Source organism: Nicotiana tabacum, chromosome 20, assembly GCF_000715075.1.
Source record: "Nicotiana tabacum cultivar K326 chromosome 20, ASM71507v2, whole genome shotgun sequence".
NCBI lineage: Eukaryota > Viridiplantae > Streptophyta > Magnoliopsida > Solanales > Solanaceae > Nicotiana > Nicotiana tabacum.
The window spans coordinates 96,243,433-96,261,618 of NC_134099.1; the positions used below are offsets into that span (position 1 = coordinate 96,243,433).

General features: G+C 37.0%; 3 protein-coding genes across 5 annotated transcripts; all 3 read left to right on the top strand.

Annotated features, from left to right (window-relative positions):
• Positions 1 to 579: 579 nt before the first annotated feature.
• Positions 580 to 7,441, top strand: LOC107797570 (putative protein phosphatase 2C 55). 3 transcript variants are annotated; one of them, XM_075239968.1, is made up of 6 exons: positions 580 to 890; positions 1,575 to 2,756; positions 4,372 to 4,696; positions 5,046 to 5,195; positions 5,755 to 6,045; positions 6,936 to 7,441. In XM_075239968.1, exons 2-6 carry the CDS (start codon positions 1,993 to 1,995, stop codon positions 6,960 to 6,962), a joined length of 1,557 nt encoding a protein of 518 aa, XP_075096069.1. In that variant the 5' UTR covers positions 580 to 890; positions 1,575 to 1,992; the 3' UTR covers positions 6,963 to 7,441. The 3 variants fall into 3 exon arrangements, with proteins under 3 accessions (XP_075096069.1, XP_075096067.1, XP_075096068.1); XM_075239966.1 differs by having other exon boundaries at positions 1,825 to 2,756; XM_075239967.1 differs by having other exon boundaries at positions 1,828 to 2,756.
• Positions 7,442 to 8,436: 995 nt separating this feature from the next.
• LOC107797567 (arabinosyltransferase RRA3) lies at positions 8,437 to 10,509 on the top strand. The gene is made up of 2 exons (XM_016620466.2): positions 8,437 to 8,790; positions 9,247 to 10,509. Exons 1-2 carry the CDS (start codon positions 8,620 to 8,622, stop codon positions 10,363 to 10,365), a joined length of 1,290 nt encoding a protein of 429 aa, XP_016475952.1. The 5' UTR covers positions 8,437 to 8,619; the 3' UTR covers positions 10,366 to 10,509.
• Positions 10,510 to 16,522: 6,013 nt separating this feature from the next.
• Positions 16,523 to 17,571, top strand: LOC142174468 (uncharacterized). The gene is made up of 3 exons (XM_075240268.1): positions 16,523 to 16,684; positions 16,763 to 16,855; positions 16,963 to 17,571. The coding sequence occupies exons 1-3, from the start codon at positions 16,523 to 16,525 to the stop codon at positions 17,569 to 17,571; spliced, it is 864 nt and encodes a 287-aa protein (XP_075096369.1).
• Positions 17,572 to 18,186: the final 615 nt, after the last annotated feature.

Sequence of the window (18,186 nt, forward strand, 5' to 3'; positions counted from 1 at the left end):
GTTAAGAAAAAAATGGAATTGCATTAATAGGTCCCAGCTCTTGTGGACGTTATAGGGAGTGGTTGTATACTATATTCTCTTCCGTAGTCCCATAAAAGTACAGCTCGTTGGAAACATTCATTAGTCCCATTTATTTGATATCATAATCACCTCAACATATGTGCTATATCACTATTTATTTTTATTTATAGGGACACTCCATCTAGATTATTTCAAATACAAGTACCTCCTATTTTATTTTTGAGAATAAGGGTTTCTAAAAAGAAGGAATTGACACATTTATGCACCACACATTCGACGAACAAGAAAATATGGTCTCATTCAGCTGGCTATATGAGGAAAAAAAATTGAACATAAAATTGTGCACTATGTTTTTTGATATCAATTTTACATTGCTTAACATTTGATTTTCAGTCTAAGATTTTTTTACAACTAATATGTTACGGTATATAATATATTGTTCGTGATCGAATATTCAATAAAAATAGATAGGTAATCGAATATTCAATAAAAATAGATAGAAATCGAAGTGTAATTTCAAAAACAATATAAAAGATATGTATAATTAGGGTGTCCTCTAATTTAATCCAAACGTGTATCCGCGTGCTCCTTTTTTCTTCTTTCCGTTTTTAATGGTCTAACCATATATGACATTCCAAAATTGGATTTGAAAAGTCAAATCTTCAAATTTCTGATTATTAGGGTTTGTTGGTTGGAGAGATTAACTGAGCCCTAAGCTCAGCTCAAAGAGAGAGAAAGAGAGAGAGAAACCTCCAACCTAACAAACCCTAAGATTCGTATGAGAACAAATCAAGAAAATTCTTGGGGCATTTAAAAAACATATTATTTGGAGCTCTTAGCTTTTGTGATTGCAATTATCATCCATAAAGGTGCAATCTTTGAATCCTTCTTCTTTGTTTTTATTGTGGGTCTCTGCTTAACAGTCTAATCTTATTAGTATTATTATTATTGTTTTTTTTTTTTTTTGTGTGTGTGTGTGGATGAAAACGCTTGAGTTTGTGTGATTCTTTTGTTCCTGTGTCTCCTGCATTTATTGTACATAAAGATGCAAACTTTGAATCCCTATTATGTTTAGGCTATTGGTGGTTTGAAAGCAATCCTTTCTACGTGAGCTTCACATTGCTGGCTTGGGGCGCTATTTATTTGGGGTGGTGGGGGATGTATCCCCAAATTATTGATTATTGGAATGAAACATGCCGAAATAGAGGGAGAGGATATAGAGACTTTATATAGGCGATCCAACGAGATTGAGTTTGGAGCGGTATATTATAGGTTAAATATCGACTACCTAATCCAACTAGAACTTGTTGCGCTCCTGCTACTAAGAAATTCAACAGTCCCATTTTATTGGACACGGATAGAGCAGTAATGGATAATGTATTCATATAAACAATTTCAACTGATTTGGCATTGCGGCTTATTTATTGATGTTTTGGTTCTTTACTTCTCTCTAAGAGGGGGCTGTTAATTTAGATGAATAAGCAATAGTTTCTTCATGCTCCTTTTTTTTAGAAAAAAAATAGTTAAGTCTTTGTGCGGCTCTTCTTGACTAGGTTTAACTTAATATGAGATCGAAGGAACAATTGTCTTGCTCGTCTTGGACCTTGTCGTGCCTATTTGGGCTGGTTAGGCTCATGCAATGCTGGCATCAATGAGGAATGCTACTAAAAGAATATCAGATCAAAGGAGACTCTTTTAATATTACCTACATATGCATTAATGTTTATTGCCTCCAAGTACAGTTGTTTTACCAAGTTTAATTTTTCATGGTTTCTTTCTCATGATATTCTCTTTCATGTTCAGTAGGTTTCTGGGTTCTCAAAAGTTATATTGGAGAAGGGAGGTAGTGAATGAATTGATGCTTGTTAATAAATGTACTGAGCGTGATGATAGTTCTTGTGTATAGTGGTGATGGTTGTGTTTTTTCCTATAAAGAGGTGCAAGAAAATCAGCTGTGGTTGATCAGCCGACATGCCGAGTAATTATCTTTTCAGATTAAGCCGCGCAGCTAGGCAGGGACTCCAGAAATCTATTTCTGGGCAAGAAAGTGGGCTCCAGGACTCAGTAGAGATTTTGGTTGGCCAAGGGAGATTGTTGTTGGGCAATTCAAAGAGCTTCTATTCCATACCATTTGCAAGATCAGGTGACCTAAATGTGTTTGTTCGGCCTGGAACTTTAGCTGCCACACAGGCGAATTTGCATATGGTCAACCAGAAAAAGAATCTTTCTGCAGTTGGATCTATTTCTCGTGCAATTTCTATTCCATCTGTATCAGGGCCTGCATTTCAGGTCTGTGGCTATCACATTGATCGCATGATATCTGAGCCTACTCACGGTTTGTTGGACGCTAACTATCACAAAGCACCTATGGAGATCTATGGTTCAAGAACTTCTCTGCCTGGCTGTTCCTCTAGTAAAATGGCTTCAAGGCATCTCAATCCTGTTTTGGCTGTAAATAGTCCAGTTACTTCTTATAGCAATAGAAGCTTTAATTGTAGAAAAGCCAGCATGAGTTTGAGAAATAAAAATCAGCCCAACAACTTCTTACTTTACGGATACTTCGCATACAATGTGGCAAAGAGAAAGGGAAATTCTAATCTATATGAAGGTTTTGGATTGACGGGGTTCCACACTTCATCACCTGCTTGTTCCCCTGCGGGCACTGCTCCTGATGTGTCCTTTGGTAACTCTACATGCGAGGTGCAGCTTTCAAGTTCAGCAGATTCTTCCGAACAGTATGTTTCCTTACATAACTTTTCTATTCTTATTCAACTAGCTGAAGTTCATGTAGGTGAAATTTTCTGTGCTGATTATGCACTGACATTTAAAAAGAAAAAGATAATATGTGAACTACAGATGTCTACTGGAAACGAAGACTTGAACACTACCCTCAGTACATAGAAACTAAAAACATTTTGGTTAAATAACTTTGAGGAAATTGTGTGAGTTGTGATTCTAATCATTTGCGGCCTTTAACGAAATTGTGTGATTTGAGCTCCTAATTATATGCGTTTAAAATTTAATTTCAAGAGCTCAAATGGAGGTATTAGCATGTGACTTCTTTCAGAGGTGGTCTTGTTAGGATGTATGGGTCTAGTTCATCCAAACCTGCAAGCCTGCTTGCATATCTCCTTGAACTCTTCCCTTCTCGGACTCGGAGTATAGTTTTTAGAGGTCCTTCGTGAATGTAGTTTCTTACATCCAATATTTATGCCAGAAGAAAATTCAAGAACTGAAAGGGTTGAGAAATTTTGCCTCCTTACGGACTTTACTCCTAACCTAAATTAAGAAATGAAAGAAGTCATTTGTTAGCTTGTACCTTTTGGGATAATATTTTCTTTTATTCGCCTGTGCTCAGTGTTATTAAAAGCTATTGCTTCGTCACTTAAAGCGATAAAGCGATGCAAAGCTAGTGGTTTCGCTTTATAGGTGAAGCCATGCACTTCATAAAAGTGTGCCCGTCAAATAATAATGCGCAAGGTGATCCTAGCGAGAAGATGACAGTTCTTTGAATTTCAGTTTTTGGGGATGGACTTATATTGAGATTACTGTACATTGGATACTGAAATTAGTTACTATATTAATTACAATTTGATCATTGTAGTACTAAATTCATAGATGCTTGGTATATTCTAATGTTGTAAATGTGCGCTTCACTTCTTGCTTTTCGCTTCAAGTCCCTTGGACCTTGTCTCTTTTTTACACTTTTCTCTTTTAAAAACATTTCCCGTTCTTCAAAACTATATATGCCAATGTCAAACTCTGAAAATAAAAAAAAAAAGCAAAAAAATGATTGTGAAGACCTATTAAAATATTGGATGCGCAAGTAGTTTAGCCCCTACTAGCTTGGAAGTGAGGCATTGATGTTATTGCTGCTTGTTATTAGAATATTAGATGCTTAATTTGATTTATCTACCACCATAAGCAAGCTACTAGATGATTTCAGGGTAGGTACTCGAGTAAAAATATATAATAAAATTTATGCTGTAAGTTTCTCAAGGCTAGCAACGGGTGTGGGAAGCTTTTGTCTTGTTCAGTTGTTCGAAACCTTTTGTTAAGCTGGCATCTATCTCTTTGGAAGAATAGTTGGATTTATTTCAGCTCTCAGTAAATGAGAACTTGTGACTAATTTGGAAAGAGGAAACTGTGACTTATACCTTTTGCTATAGAGGGCCAAGTTTTTTGCTTAGTCATTATGAAGATCTGGAGCATATTACGTATTCCCTCCTTGGTGGCCTGTAGACCATTTATAAAAAAAAAAAAAAAACATATTACAGGCAGCTTATTTACTTTACATTGAATTGGGAAGTTTTTCTTTTCAGCTGTATTGTTTCTTTTGTCCAATTGTAGGAATATCCACATTGACAGAACCCTGAAGCTAAACTCAGGATCATGTTACCTGCCTCATCCTGACAAAGAAGAAACAGGTGGAGAGGATGCTCATTTTATTTGTGGTGATGAACAAGCAATTGGTGTAGCTGATGGTGTTGGTGGTTGGGCGGATCTTGGGGTTGATGCTGGGCAGTATGCACGAGAGCTCATGTCTAACTCAGTAACTGCGATTCAAGATGAACCAAAACGTTCAGTGGACCCAGCCAGGGTCCTCGATAAAGCTTATACATGCACAAAAGCCAAAGGTTCCTCAACTGCCTGTATAATCGCCCTTACCGATCAGGTACATGTGCAATTCTAGATCTCCTATTCTAATTCATGAAGCTTGGGCTTTAGAAAATGGTGTCTTGATTAAGTTGGAGTATGTATTGGTTTGAGCTTGGCCGTTGATCCATTGGTGTCTTCAGATGTTGAGGATTCTTTTAATTTGATGTTTCCCTTATACACCAGACTTCTTGACATTTTAGTAATGTATATAACTAGGTGCACAGAACTTTCTTCTAGTCTTGTGATTAAAACAGATAATAAAAGATTAATATGGTAACTTTAGAAGGCAGTTAAAACTTATAAAAAGAAATGAATCTAGAACTTAACATCATTAAGTTAACTTATCATTTTTCCTCTCTTTCCAGGGCCTGCATGCCATTAATTTAGGAGACAGTGGATTTATGGTGGTTAGAGATGGATGTACTGTTTTCAGATCTCCTGTGCAGCAGCATGATTTCAATTTCACATATCAACTAGAGAGTGGTAATTCTGGTGACTTACCAAGCTCTGGAGAGGTCAGTAGTGCCCCCCTTTTTTCTTAATGTAGAACTCGTGTGGTAATGTAGAACTTAGTTTAGTGCTTCCGTTTTTCAAAAATCTGGACAACATTTTTCATACTCAAATAAAAGATATTTCAGAAGCCTTTTTTATTGTGTTGTTCGTTGTTGACTGTTCTATGTCATTCAGAGAGCAAAGAGTTGGGGTTCAGGTGGTGTTTTTAGATTGTTCTCTTACAGTTTTGTACAATAATTTTTTTTGTTAAACATAATATGAAGAAAAACCTTTTCAATTGTGTTCAAATATATTCCCTACTGGTTTACTCGTAGTGGTGAATCTTGAGAAGTGTACCATGCTTTAGAAATCTGTTATTCTGTTTTTAGACTTCTAGCTAAAATTGCCTTGTGGTTCTTGTCCTCTATATTTGTTTCGTAGTTTTGACAAATGTCACTTCTTTTCAGTTATTGACCAGAACTTTTGGTGATGCCAATAACATCCTGTCTTGTGATCACTATATTTCTTTTTTATTTTGTATCACAGTTCTCTCTTAATCTGAATGACTTGCCTGTGCTGCAGGTGTTCAAAATACCGGTGGCACCAGGAGATGTTATAATAGCTGGTACTGATGGGTTGTTCGACAATTTGTACAACAATGATATTACTGCAATTGTGGTTCATGCAGCAAGAGCTGGCTTAGGGCCACAGGTGACAGCTCAAAAGATAGCTGCATTGGCTCGGCAAAGAGCACAGGATAAAAACAGGCAGACCCCTTTCTCTGCTGCAGCTCAAGAAGCTGGGTTCCGTTACTATGGCGGGAAGCTGGACGATATAACTGTGGTTGTGTCCTACATAAGCAGTGACAGAAATGTATGAGCACTCTATATCCACCACCACCCCTTCTTTTATTCTCCATAGCTTGCAGGTTTTAGATTCTTAATTTGCCTACATTTGTCCAATCTATTTGCATGGACATGACAAGACGTCAGTTCAGTTCAGCACTGGATATGCTAAATTGTTCTATCATACTTTTACACTAAACAGCTTTGTCAACCTTTCAAACACAGCCCCTACTTCATTTTTCTCTCCTAATATCAATTTTACTACCTGTGGAGGACGCTGTATCTTGTTTCAATACCCCAAGTTTCCGTTAAAATTTACCTTATCAACAAAAAAAATCCCCAAAAGTTTCCTTTTAAAAACATTACCTCATGCCTATGTTGCCCCTACTCTTCATTTAAGTTTGTCTTCATTCTGGCATTCCCTATGGAGCATATCATTTTAGTATTTTGATGACATCTGTAGTGCGCAGTTGGCATTGGTTTTATATGGCTCAATTATTACGATATCGTTACTATTTTGATTAATCTAGGTTTCTTTCTTAAAAAATTTATGGTTTTTAATAGAAATTATTCTATTTCCTAGTTTCTACTCTTTCACATCATTGTTTTACAAAAAGCTTCCTCCATTTTAACATATTATTCAATATAGCGTCACTTATCAAACCACTGCTGTGTTATAATTTAAATTTAGGTAGTTGATAGTGCTTTTCTCATAGTTACTTTTGATTTTTCGTCCTGTATTTTGGTTTGAATTGATTGGTGATGTAGGTTATATTCTTATACTTCATCAAAAGGTTTGTTTTTAGTTGCTTAAGTCCATTTCCTTGTTCAAAGTAGAAGCTGAAGCTTACTTTGTGTTTGATTTTATAGAAAATGGAAACTGATGTTGTTCTATACGACTATACCTGTTATGTGCAGGAAAGATCCAATGGCTTACAGATGTAGTTGCGAGCTTTCCTACTTGCTTTGAAACGCTTGGCTTGGGGGCACTAAGCTCCATTTAAAGGGGATGTCAAACCTTGCATAATATCGTGTGAATCTGTCGAATATCACTTCTGATTTACTTGTTTCTTGGCAATTTACCCCCTCTTTCCAACTTCATGGACCTCACCCAAAAAAAGGTAGATCGTGAACCTCTCCCTCTCTTTCTCTCTCTCCCTCTCCGCTTAGGGGAAGATCATGAGTGCTGATCATGTATATGGAATAGGTGTTAGACAGAAAGGTGCGCCTACGGTGCTTGATATAGGAATTGTCTTTCTGGAAATATGTTGGTTTCCATAGAATGCTAGCTAGGACACATTAACTAGCAGAATGAAGCTTTCTTGAATTCTTTGGAACTTAATTCTTGTCATCTTTCGATTGTAATAATTCTTGGACATGATTTTCCCACTGGCTGTAAATAGATGAGCATTTTCGTTGCTTTATTTGGTTGTGACAGCTAGTCGAAATTTTTAATTCTGTAAAATCTCTGAGCTGGTCTGACTTTCTATACTGATAATTTAAGTCTGGTCTTTGAAGATCAAATATTGATATTCCAACATGCTAATATTTGAGTAGAGAGGAAATTATGAGATAGGTCACTACACCTTGTATATATTTTTCAAACTGAGATGAACTTAAATGCAGCTCTTGGTGATCAATAAAAGCATTTTAAATGTTACCAAAAAAAAAAAAAAATGCAGCGAGATGGACAGTATTACCTGAGATTTGACATAAGCTCTACGGCTTACTTAACCAAGAAATGCAGGGGTGTAAGTCAGGGTCGTTAATATTACAATATTTTTGTCTGAAAGTGATTGTCTTATTTTCCTTTAAACAAAATGAAACGATGTTACCTATGTAGGATCACAATACTTTACAGGGACGATGGTTCCTTACTCTCAAACTTAATTACGTCTAAGTCACAATCTGCATCAATTTTTTTCGAGTAGCAGATTTCTTAGATTTAATTAACAAAAGTGAATTTTAAGTATAATCTTAAACTCCCCCCCCCCCCCCCCAAGGTAAATGAGTAACATGTTTAGCAGCATGAACGATTGAAATAATCCTCAAATAAGATGTGATAAATTATTACTAGAAAAAAATGTATACGCTTATAAACAATTAAAAAAATCTCAAAAATCCCTTATTATGAGTATGACTAATCACCACTTCATTAAATTAAAATCATAATAAAATCAGTCAACAGGGTTATGTTACTACTATTCTCGCCATCAAAAAGAATAGTGTAGAGTAAGCACAAGTGTCAGTACATCTATTTTTTTGTTGTGTAAATTCTGGTATTAATATTTTAAGTAAGCTGTATATTTAAAAACTATACATATACGAGTTTTAAATATCTTTACAAAAATCGTAGTCAACATAAAACAATTTGACTTTGCAACATTTCTTTTAAATGCAAGAGCTCCAAAAGTCAAGTGGTGATTCTCAATTACAAACAACACTGTCCACTACTCCATATACAATAAGTCTTTCCACTACTTGACTTTAAGCTTTGCTTTCTCTGTATGAAAATGGAGTTTCGTAGACTTTGATTCATTTCACGAATCAATCAAAATTTGCAACTTTTTTGGGTCTTTTCAGCTAAATATAATAAATCCAAATGGAGGGTCGTAGTGAAAAGTGCGAGCAATGTGTAGGAAGATCAAGAATTGCTGCAGCAATAGCAATTGGTGTTGTTGTGGGACGTGTCTTTGCTTTCTTTTATCCCTATGGCTTCTTTTCTCCTGATCCACAAGCTCAAACTCCGACTCTTTCTAAATATAATGTTTTGGTAAGTCATGTCTCTGCACATATTTCTCTCTTACTTAAATATAGAGCTAACATGCAAAATATATTTTACAAGAGAGAGAGAGAGGTTGAATGAAAAAATCAATTAGGCCTAGAGGTTGGCCTAGTTGATTGATTGTGTCAAGCTGTGATATGTGATCAAGGAGTTGCTAGTTTAAAAATTGAGGATATTTTGGTCCAATACTGTCTTACAAAAAGTGACTTATTGTTTTAGGTTTTTGAATTATGTTTTTCTTTTTTTCTTTTCTAAAAGATGGGGCATTTAGTCATCACATGTATATTTACATGCTATTTACAATTCTAAATGTGATGATAATTGAACACTCCATTATGGCATCACTTCTACATGTGACATTTGATATAATTAATGGCCATAATGTCATTTGATCAGTGTTAAACTCTTCTATATGTACCTTAATTGTTGAAATTTAATTCATAGGTTGAGTCGTGGTCATATGAATCCACGGAGTGGATAAACATGTTGAGATCATACATTAGGAAGTTATCGGAGGAAAATGCAGAGTTGCAGAAGCAGCTAAGAGAGCTAAATGAAAAACTTCAGATTGCCGAGGAGGGAAAATGTCGTGTGCATGAGCAGCTTGTCGTGTTAACTGAACCTAAAAAAGCTGGACCATTTGGCAAAGTCAAGAGTATGAGAGCTAACCCGCCTGTCCTTCCTGACGAATCTGTGAACCCGAGACTAGCTAAGATATTGGCAGAGGTTGCAGTTGAGAATGAGGTCATAGTTGTACTTGCCAATTCAAATGTGAAATCGATGCTGGAAGTTTGGTTCACCAGTATAAAAAGGGTGGGTATTCCCAATTATCTGGTCGTCGCACTGGATGATGTGATTGTGGATTTCTGCAAGGAAAATGCGGTCTCCGTTTACAAAAGAGATCCTGATGAGAGAGTTGATTTTATTGGCAAAACTGGAAGTAACCAAGCCGTGTCAGGACTAAAGTTCCGTATTCTGAGAGAGTTCTTGCAGCTTGGTTACAGTGTCCTGCTTTCTGATGTTGACATTGTGTATCTGCAAAATCCATTTGATTATCTATACCGGGATTCAGACGTGGAGGCCATGTCAGATGGGCACAATAACATAACAGCTTATGGTTACAACGACATTTTTGATGAACCTGACATGGGTTGGGGTCGATACGCTCATACAACGAGGATATGGGCTTATAATTCTGGTTTCTTTTATATCCGTCCAACGATTCCTGCAATAGAGCTCTTGGATCGCGTTACTGATAGGCTTACTGGGGAGCCAAATTCTTGGGACCAGGCTGTTTTCAATGAAGAGTTAGCCTTTCCATCACATCCTGGATACATTGGACTTTATGCTTCCAGGAGAACAATGGATTTGTATCTGTTCATGAATAGCAAGGTCCTATTCAAAACTGTAGGAAAGGATTCGAAACTGAAGAAGTTGAAGCCAGTTGTGGTTCATATAAACTATCATCCGGATAAGCTTGACAGAATGAAAGCAGTTGTTGAGTACTATGTTAATGGCAAACATGATGCTCTGGATGTATTTCCGGATGGTTCTGATTTCTGAATAGTAGCTACTAATTCCCACCTTTTGCTGGATCAATGTGTAATGTCAACATCCTATCATCCTGTATTTTGCTTCTCTGTTCTAAATATGTCTCTTTGCCACACAGGTTCACTGAATAATAATGCAAATAGTATTCTTATCCCACATTTTATTCCTTACTAAATAATACGTTGGTTGGTTCCTACTTATACCGGAATTCGTAATATAGCGTTTGATTTATGATTTTGCTTAACTTATGGGATTTCACTTTAGTCATATAAAGATAATATTAATTTATGCAGGATTTTATGCTGAAAACCAAATGCTGTATAAGTAAGAAGATTAAATTTTCTTTAACTTAAAACAAAACGACCACTCAACTTGTTTGGATGGTTATCATACTGTATTGTTTTGATGAATACATTGTTTAGATAGATTGTATCGTTTGCCTTACATAACATGGTACTTTTCCTCGTTACATAACACAAATTTAACAATACTATATAATAAAATTTAAATAACAATCAAAATACATATTGTATTTAAAATACCAATATGTATAATACAATAGGTAACAACCATCCAAACAAGCTGTAAGTATCACTTAAAACGTTACATAGGCTTAGAGGAGAAAGCATAGCTTAAATTCTCATCTAAAACAAATTTTCTTTGTGTTTATTGATTTATTCGAGCAGACTTATATGTCCACCGGGCATTTAATGGCTAATGTTCATTGCCAGAAATTTGCACTAAAAATGATTGTATCGAAGTGTCAATGGAAAACCACAAGCAAACCAAGAAGAACAGACATGAAAAATTGTGGAGTTCAGCAGATACTTTTTGCTAAATGCAGATTACAACTCTTTTTTTCCCAAGAGGACCAACAATCAATTCATGTTAGATGGGTAAAGGCAACATGATCTAAACGCTGGCAAAACCATATCACAAATCAACATTAGACCTTATTTAAATTCACAGTCAGCGACTTAAAATTCTGAATCCACATCTATTTATTTGTAGTAGGAACAGAATCGCCTTGAGAAGTCGGAGTTTTAGGATTCATATTGATATTATCACCATCACCATCTTGATTTTCACCATTGTTATGGGGAAGCTTAAAAAAGAGATAAAAATGAGATCCATCTTTGACCCCATGTTCTGCAAGGGGGAGTTCATCATCATTCAACATGAAAAAATCACCACCTGCATGCAGCATTAGGATGAGACGATTCTCAGGAAGATTTTCTTGATTCCCTATTTCTCTTTTCAAATCTGCCACTGTGATATCTTTGCCTACTTGAATGTGAAACAATGTTCCTGTTAATATTTCTATCACCAAATTCATTTTTTTTCATTGTTTTGAGAGTGAGAGACAAAGAAGATACTTAGAAAGATAGATTGCATTCTGAGGAGTCTGTTAGCATTTGCATTGCCTGAGGAATAGGTAGTTGTGAGAGTTGGAAATCAAGGGAATTTTAGAAAAAATACTAGAGCAGATATAGAATTTTAAGTTAATTGGCAATGTAAATTTTTTTTACACTATCAGTATAATTATTATTTTTGATAGGTTATCAATGCTTATCTAGTTATCTTATAATAGTTAGTTACCATTTTAAATAAATTAATAACTAATACTTATCACATAAATTTATCTGTACTTATTTTGTAATTGATTTTATTGTATAAAAAACTTTTACATTACAACCTTTATTGTAATTAAAATTAAAGGTTGCAACCTTAATTTCTACGGGGAAACGTGGTTATACCAAAAAAGTGTAGTTACCGGAGGTATTTTCACTAGGGGGCATGCATCCCGACCCTCAAATTTGTCAAGTAGGTATACATTTTTGTTACAAATAGGTATTTAATTGTTAACCATTTCTACATGGTCAATCTTGAATTATTTCAATTTCTTTGAATAACTATTGTTCTATGATTCTATACACTAAAGTCAACCAATGAGAAACCCAAGCCATGGAGGATATAATATTTTAATATTTAGAACTCGCAACAAGTAAGATAATAACATTTAATTCTGAAGTATAATTTTGATTTTACTGATTTTTGCTCTATTGTATTATAATTTCTAAATTTCTCGTTGGTCATTAAATACCTTTTCAGTTGATGAAGATTTCTTTGATGATAGATGACTAATGAAATTAGTTAATATGGTTTAATGATTTGTCGCAGAGTTAAATCTTTTCAATTTTTTATTAATGTTTTTAATTTAGTTAACAATATATAATATTCGGCAACAATATATCGCTACAGACAAACATTTCTCATGATGCCATCTAATAATGCCATAACAAAGAATATCATACTTTTAAATAATTAAAAGATTATTACAAAAACTAATTACTCTTCACGCCTCATACAAGAGTTAAATTAATGTATTTTTTATTACTAACTTCATTCTCTTTCATTTTGTTAAAAGTTATTTTGAGAGCGAGAGATCAACAAAAAGAGAAACAGGAGGAGAAGGAATATAGGTATTGTTTCCCAGGAGTTGGCAGTCGTTGCACAATCTAGCAAATGCAGTCCTTCACTAAAAAAACAAAGAGTCATTCCACCATCACCAATTCCAACGTAACGAATTAAATGAACGTTATCCATCCAATGAAGGAATTAGTCTATCCACAGGGCGTAATTAAAATTCTGAATTCATATTTATTTATTGTGTAGTAGAAACAGAATTGCCTTGAGAAGTCGGAGCTTTAGGATTCATATTAACATGATCACCTTCACCATCTTAATTTTTCAGCATTGTCACTATTATGAGGAAGCTTTAAAAAAGGTAAAAATGAGAGCCATCTTTGACCCCATACTCTGCAAGAGGACTTCTCATCACTCAACATGATAAAATCACTATCTGTATCCAGCATTAGGATGATACGATTCTCAAGATGAATTTTTTGGTTCTCTATCTTTCCTTTCAAATTTGTCACTGTGGTATCTTTGCCTACTTGAATATGAAACAATGGTTTTCTTTCATTTCTTTAAGAGTGTACTCTAAAATTAGGAAATATTTCACAGAAATTGCATTCTCGAGGCGTCTGTTAGCCTTTTGCATTTCCTAAGGAATAGGTAGTCATGCGAGTTGGAAATCATAGGAATTCAAAAAGTACCGGAGTTGATATACAGTTTAAGTTAATTGACAAAGTAAAATTCTTTTACACTATTAGTCTAATTTAAAGTTTTATAGTAATTGTCATATTAAATAGGTCATCAATTAATGCTTACCTATTAGCGAAAGACAATATTTGTTAAACTTAAAATTCTGCCCATAAGTAATCGAGGACAAAAATTCAAGACCATCCACTTTGAGGATTATTTGTATACTTCACCCTAGGGGGCATCCCGTCCCTCACATTTTAACTTTGATTATTACACACACACTCACATTTTAACTCTTAGTATATATATAATATTGTTATATAAAGTTTTTAAAATTTTATGGTAAGCTTTCGTCTCAATATTTGCACTCAGGTGAGAAATTACTGAACAGAGAGAAAACCATTCTCTCTCCACTCTCTAACCAAATACCACCAACATGGCCACATCTCCACCACTGGCGGAGGACCCATCCTCCAAAGTACCACCGGAACCACCGGATCCCCCTACAAGCTCTTCCCAATTTGAGATGGAGGAAGACACTCCTCAAAAAAATTCTTTCAAAGTGATCCTACTAGAAAGGAATTGGATGTCCACCACTTCTTATGATCTAACCCAGTCCCCTCCCCTGTTTGAACTAAATGCGGGGAATATCCCCATCCTTTGCCAAAAGAAGATAAGAACAGACTATATCTTCCATGGAGATACTCTCTAATAGTAAAACTATTTGGGAAGAAAATCCCCCATCAGCTTCTGCGAGCAAAGCTCGTACATCTTTGGAAGCCTATTGAATCCTTAACGCTAATCGACCTAGGTTATGATTTCTTCATCGTCTAATTCAACCTAGAGGTTAGAATCAACAAAGTCCTCACTGAGGGAGCTTGGTTTGTCACGGGCCACTTCCTATCTATACGAAAATGGGAACCAAACTTTGTCCCAGCTGAATCCAAACTCGCTATTACAGCAATTTGGATCAGACTCCCACAGCTCCCAACAGAGTTCTATGACAGAGTGATTCTCGAGCAAGTGGGCAATAGGGTGGGCAAACTGCTGAAGATAGATACATGTACCTCCTCCACTCTTAGAGAGAGATACGCTAGGATTTGTGTCCAATTTCCATTAGACACTTCAGTCACCATAGCGTTCATCATCAAAACCTACAACCAACCCATCCTATATGAGGGTGAAGGGATTCTCTACAAAGGGTGTGGGAGAATTGGCCACACACTTTGTCACTGTCCATTCACGCCCAAAATCAACGAAGCCAACAGCCCAACTAATCCAAATCCTACATCTGTAACTATAGGCACAACTCACGCCGAAGACTCTCTATGGCAAACGGTTCCATTCAGGCGAAACAAAAAAGGAACCCACAGAGGAAACCACTTGCCAAAGCCAGTCAGAGCATCACAGGAGCAGCCCACAATCTAGGTAAGGTGGTATAGTGAAGCTACAAGTACGTTTCTCAACCTTGAGGCCACCACTAGTGGATGCGGCAACCCTTAAACTAACAAACATCTTAATCTAGGGGAAAATTGAGGCCCTATGGGTTAGGCCACAGAGATCCAACAAGATTCTATGTCTTTTAGGCCCAACTCCGATAATGGCCCATCATCACAAGGGGGCCTTATCAAAATATGTGAAGCCCCATATGCAAAGCGGACTGGGCTGAAAAGGCATTTGCACAAGGCAATCTTAAATTCAAAAGATTCCACTTTAGGGAATATCTCTATTCCTAAAAATCCAAGTCCAGTATACGAATATGGGATCCCAAATGATAATATCCCTCCCAAATCAGGTACTCTGCCACATTTAAAGAATATCTCTTCTTTGGAAAAGTATCCAGCATTAGCACAATCACATTTAAAGAATATCTCTTCTTTAGGGAATACCTTCATTGGAAGGTAATTGATTACCTTCTCTCTCACGACGTTGCCTCTTCCGGTGAAGGTAATCAATTACCTGTTACAAACCCAAGAACCAATACTAGCTTTGAGGTGACACCCCCTGTCAATCCCTCATGATTATTTGCAGAAGGGAAAATCATCTCACACGAAACCCAAAGAAGAGATGGACTATAATGCGTCTCCCCCCTCCACTACTTCATTCACCCCTAGTCACACCACATGCCCCAATCACTGTATTTTCTCTTAGGGAAAACAACAACCACCCTCCTTCCCAAACATAGATCACAACCCCGTTAACCATCTCCACCACCCCAATGCCTCCAGAGCTCATATCGGAGTCATGGTTGGAGATGGCACTCCAAGGATACACCCAACACCTTCAAATAATGGTTGGGTCGGTTCCAATGGAGATAACCATCCAAAATCCTAGTTACCTAGCTCGACTAGCCACACAGCTTCTCCACCAGGGTATAGCAAACTTTGGACACCGGTTATGGATGTTCACTCTACCCCAAGCCCAGTACATGAGGAAGCAACAACCCCTCTCAGTAGAGGAACTCAACATACTTATGGGCTGGCTTTGCCAGACAATGCCCTTCTCCCCACTCATGAATCTGAAGGCTCCAATCCATCTCCATCATTCCAACTCTGGCCACCAATAGTCCAATTCCCTCAGCCACCACCATCACAACCACTTTCTCCCATCGACCTTCTGAGCAGGGGCACCACCATGGCATTGGACTATCTTCGAGAGTCTAATGTGGACCTAGAGAACATGCTAGAAAAATTAGGGATGCCAAAGATAAAGGCCTTCCTCATGCAGGAACCCCTAGAGATAGATTTCAAAGAGCAGTCAGGAGAAATGCTTATTGCTCTGTGCCCCCAAAAAACTCCTAAGCTGCAAACTCGATCTCCGGGTACCTTCATTTTCAAACTCAAAAAACTCAACAGTGTGTATGGTCCCTCTGGTGGGCACTATGAACCCAACCTCAGTAGGCAACGAGAAGGGAATCAGAAGGAAAACTCCAACCAAAAACCCCTCTTAATGAACTTCATAATATGGAATGCTAGGGGGCGAACAATGCAGAGTTTCTTAGGCACTGCTCATCTATGGTGAAGCTCCATAACCCTGCCATGCTGGTTTTGCTGGAACTAGAATGGTAGACCATAAACACCTAACTACTGAGCTCACGTTTGATGCCCAGTTCCAATCCCCTACTGTTGGGCAATCTGAGGGGATTTTTCTAATGTGGAAGGATGATCTGCTTAAGCTAGAGGAAGTAGCTACTAATCCACAGGGAGTGCATGACATGGTCAAGGTAATCCCCTCCTCCACTAAATGACTTTTTTCTGCAATATATGCTAGTAACTGTGTCAATAATAGAAATATACTCCAGAATATATTAGAGGATCTGGCTTCTATGTATGAGGGTAGTTGGCTTGTTGGAGGAGATCTCAATGAACTCCTAAAAGCCAGGGATCAGTTTGGGGCAATATCTTGAACACTAATAGAAGCAATAGGTTCTGAGAATGCTTAAATAGTTGCAAATTAGTGGACCTAGGGTTTAAAGGCTCTAAATATACTTGTTCTAATAAGAGATACTCCAATAAGCAAGACCTAATCCTAGAAAGACTCGATAGGTGCTTTGAAACTGATGCTTGGATTGAGAAATTCCCTGAATCTACTGTTACACACCTTCCTAGGACTCACTCAGATCACTGTCTTCTTCTTTTAAGCTTTTCCCACCAGAATCACAATAGGGCAAACAATCCCTTCAAGTTTGAATCTATGTGGTGTAGTCACCCTAACTTCTTCCCTCTTGAGGAGGACAGTTTTGATGCTAGGACTGATATTCTGGAAGCTACTTCTGTCTTTACCAACAGAGAAACTGGCTGGAATAAACATGCCTTTGGCAACATCTTCCATAGGAAAAGGCATATCCTTGCTAGACTTTCTGGTATTCAGAAGTCCAATGCCTACCCTTTTAGAACCTTCCTTCAGGATCTGGAAGCCAAGCTCCAACATGATTTCTCTGCCATTCTAAAGAGTAAGGAATACTTCTGGAAGCTTAAATCCATAATTAGTTTGTTGATTGAGGGTGATGCTAATACCAAATTCTTCTATATATCCACTCTTAACAAAAGAAGGAGAAACATGATAATGTCCCTCAAGGATGAGGTGGGGAACAACATTCAGAATCCTTAGGACATTAAAGACACAATCCTTAACTACTTCACTAAAATCTATAACACTGAACATCACAGCTCAGTGCTGAACAGGATTCACATCACTAATAATACTAATATACTGAATAACAGGGAGCAAGACACCATTGAATCCACCCTTAGGCTCTCTAAGATCAAGTGTGCCCTGTTCTCCTTCAAGGCCATGAAGGCACCTGGGCCTAATGGCATCTTCCCGTTCTTTTATCAGAAGTACTGGCACATAGTCACCAATAGTCTTATCCAATTCTGCAACACTGTCTTTGCCACACGTTTGGTCCCTGCTAAAATAAACCAACCCCTATGCCTCATCCCTAAATGCCCTTATGCCATCATGCTGAAAAACATCAGACCAATTGGTATGTGCAACACTCTGTATAAGCTGATCACTAAGATCATTGTCAACAGAATCAAGCCAATGCTCCAAAACATCATTGGCCCTACCCAGGCCAGCTTTCTAGCCAATGGAAGAGGCTCTGATAATGCCATTGTGGTCCAAGAATACATTACCCACTTCCAAAACATGAAAGGCAAGAATGCCAACATGATCCTGAAAGTAGACTTAGAGAAGGCTTTCGATAGGTTAGAATGGTCTTTC

Bases quoted from the DNA above. Each gene is read 5' to 3' on its own strand.
- LOC107797570 (XM_075239968.1), top strand. From the start codon at position 1,993: ATGCCGAGTAATTATCTTTTCAGATTAAGCCGCGCAGCTAGGCAGGGA. The intron at 2,757-4,371 runs GTATGTTTCCTT...GTCCAATTGTAG, and splicing joins TCAGCAGATTCTTCCGAACA to GAATATCCACATTGACAGAA. The intron at 5,196-5,754 runs GTCAGTAGTGCC...CCTGTGCTGCAG, and splicing joins ACTTACCAAGCTCTGGAGAG to GTGTTCAAAATACCGGTGGC.
- LOC107797567 (XM_016620466.2), top strand. From the start codon at position 8,620: ATGGAGGGTCGTAGTGAAAAGTGCGAGCAATGTGTAGGAAGATCAAGA. The intron at 8,791-9,246 runs GTAAGTCATGTC...TTTAATTCATAG, and splicing joins TTTCTAAATATAATGTTTTG to GTTGAGTCGTGGTCATATGA.
- LOC142174468 (XM_075240268.1), top strand. From the start codon at position 16,523: ATGGTAGACCATAAACACCTAACTACTGAGCTCACGTTTGATGCCCAG. The intron at 16,685-16,762 runs GTAATCCCCTCC...AATATACTCCAG, and splicing joins GAGTGCATGACATGGTCAAG to AATATATTAGAGGATCTGGC. The intron at 16,856-16,962 runs GCAATATCTTGA...TGTTCTAATAAG, and splicing joins AAGCCAGGGATCAGTTTGGG to AGATACTCCAATAAGCAAGA.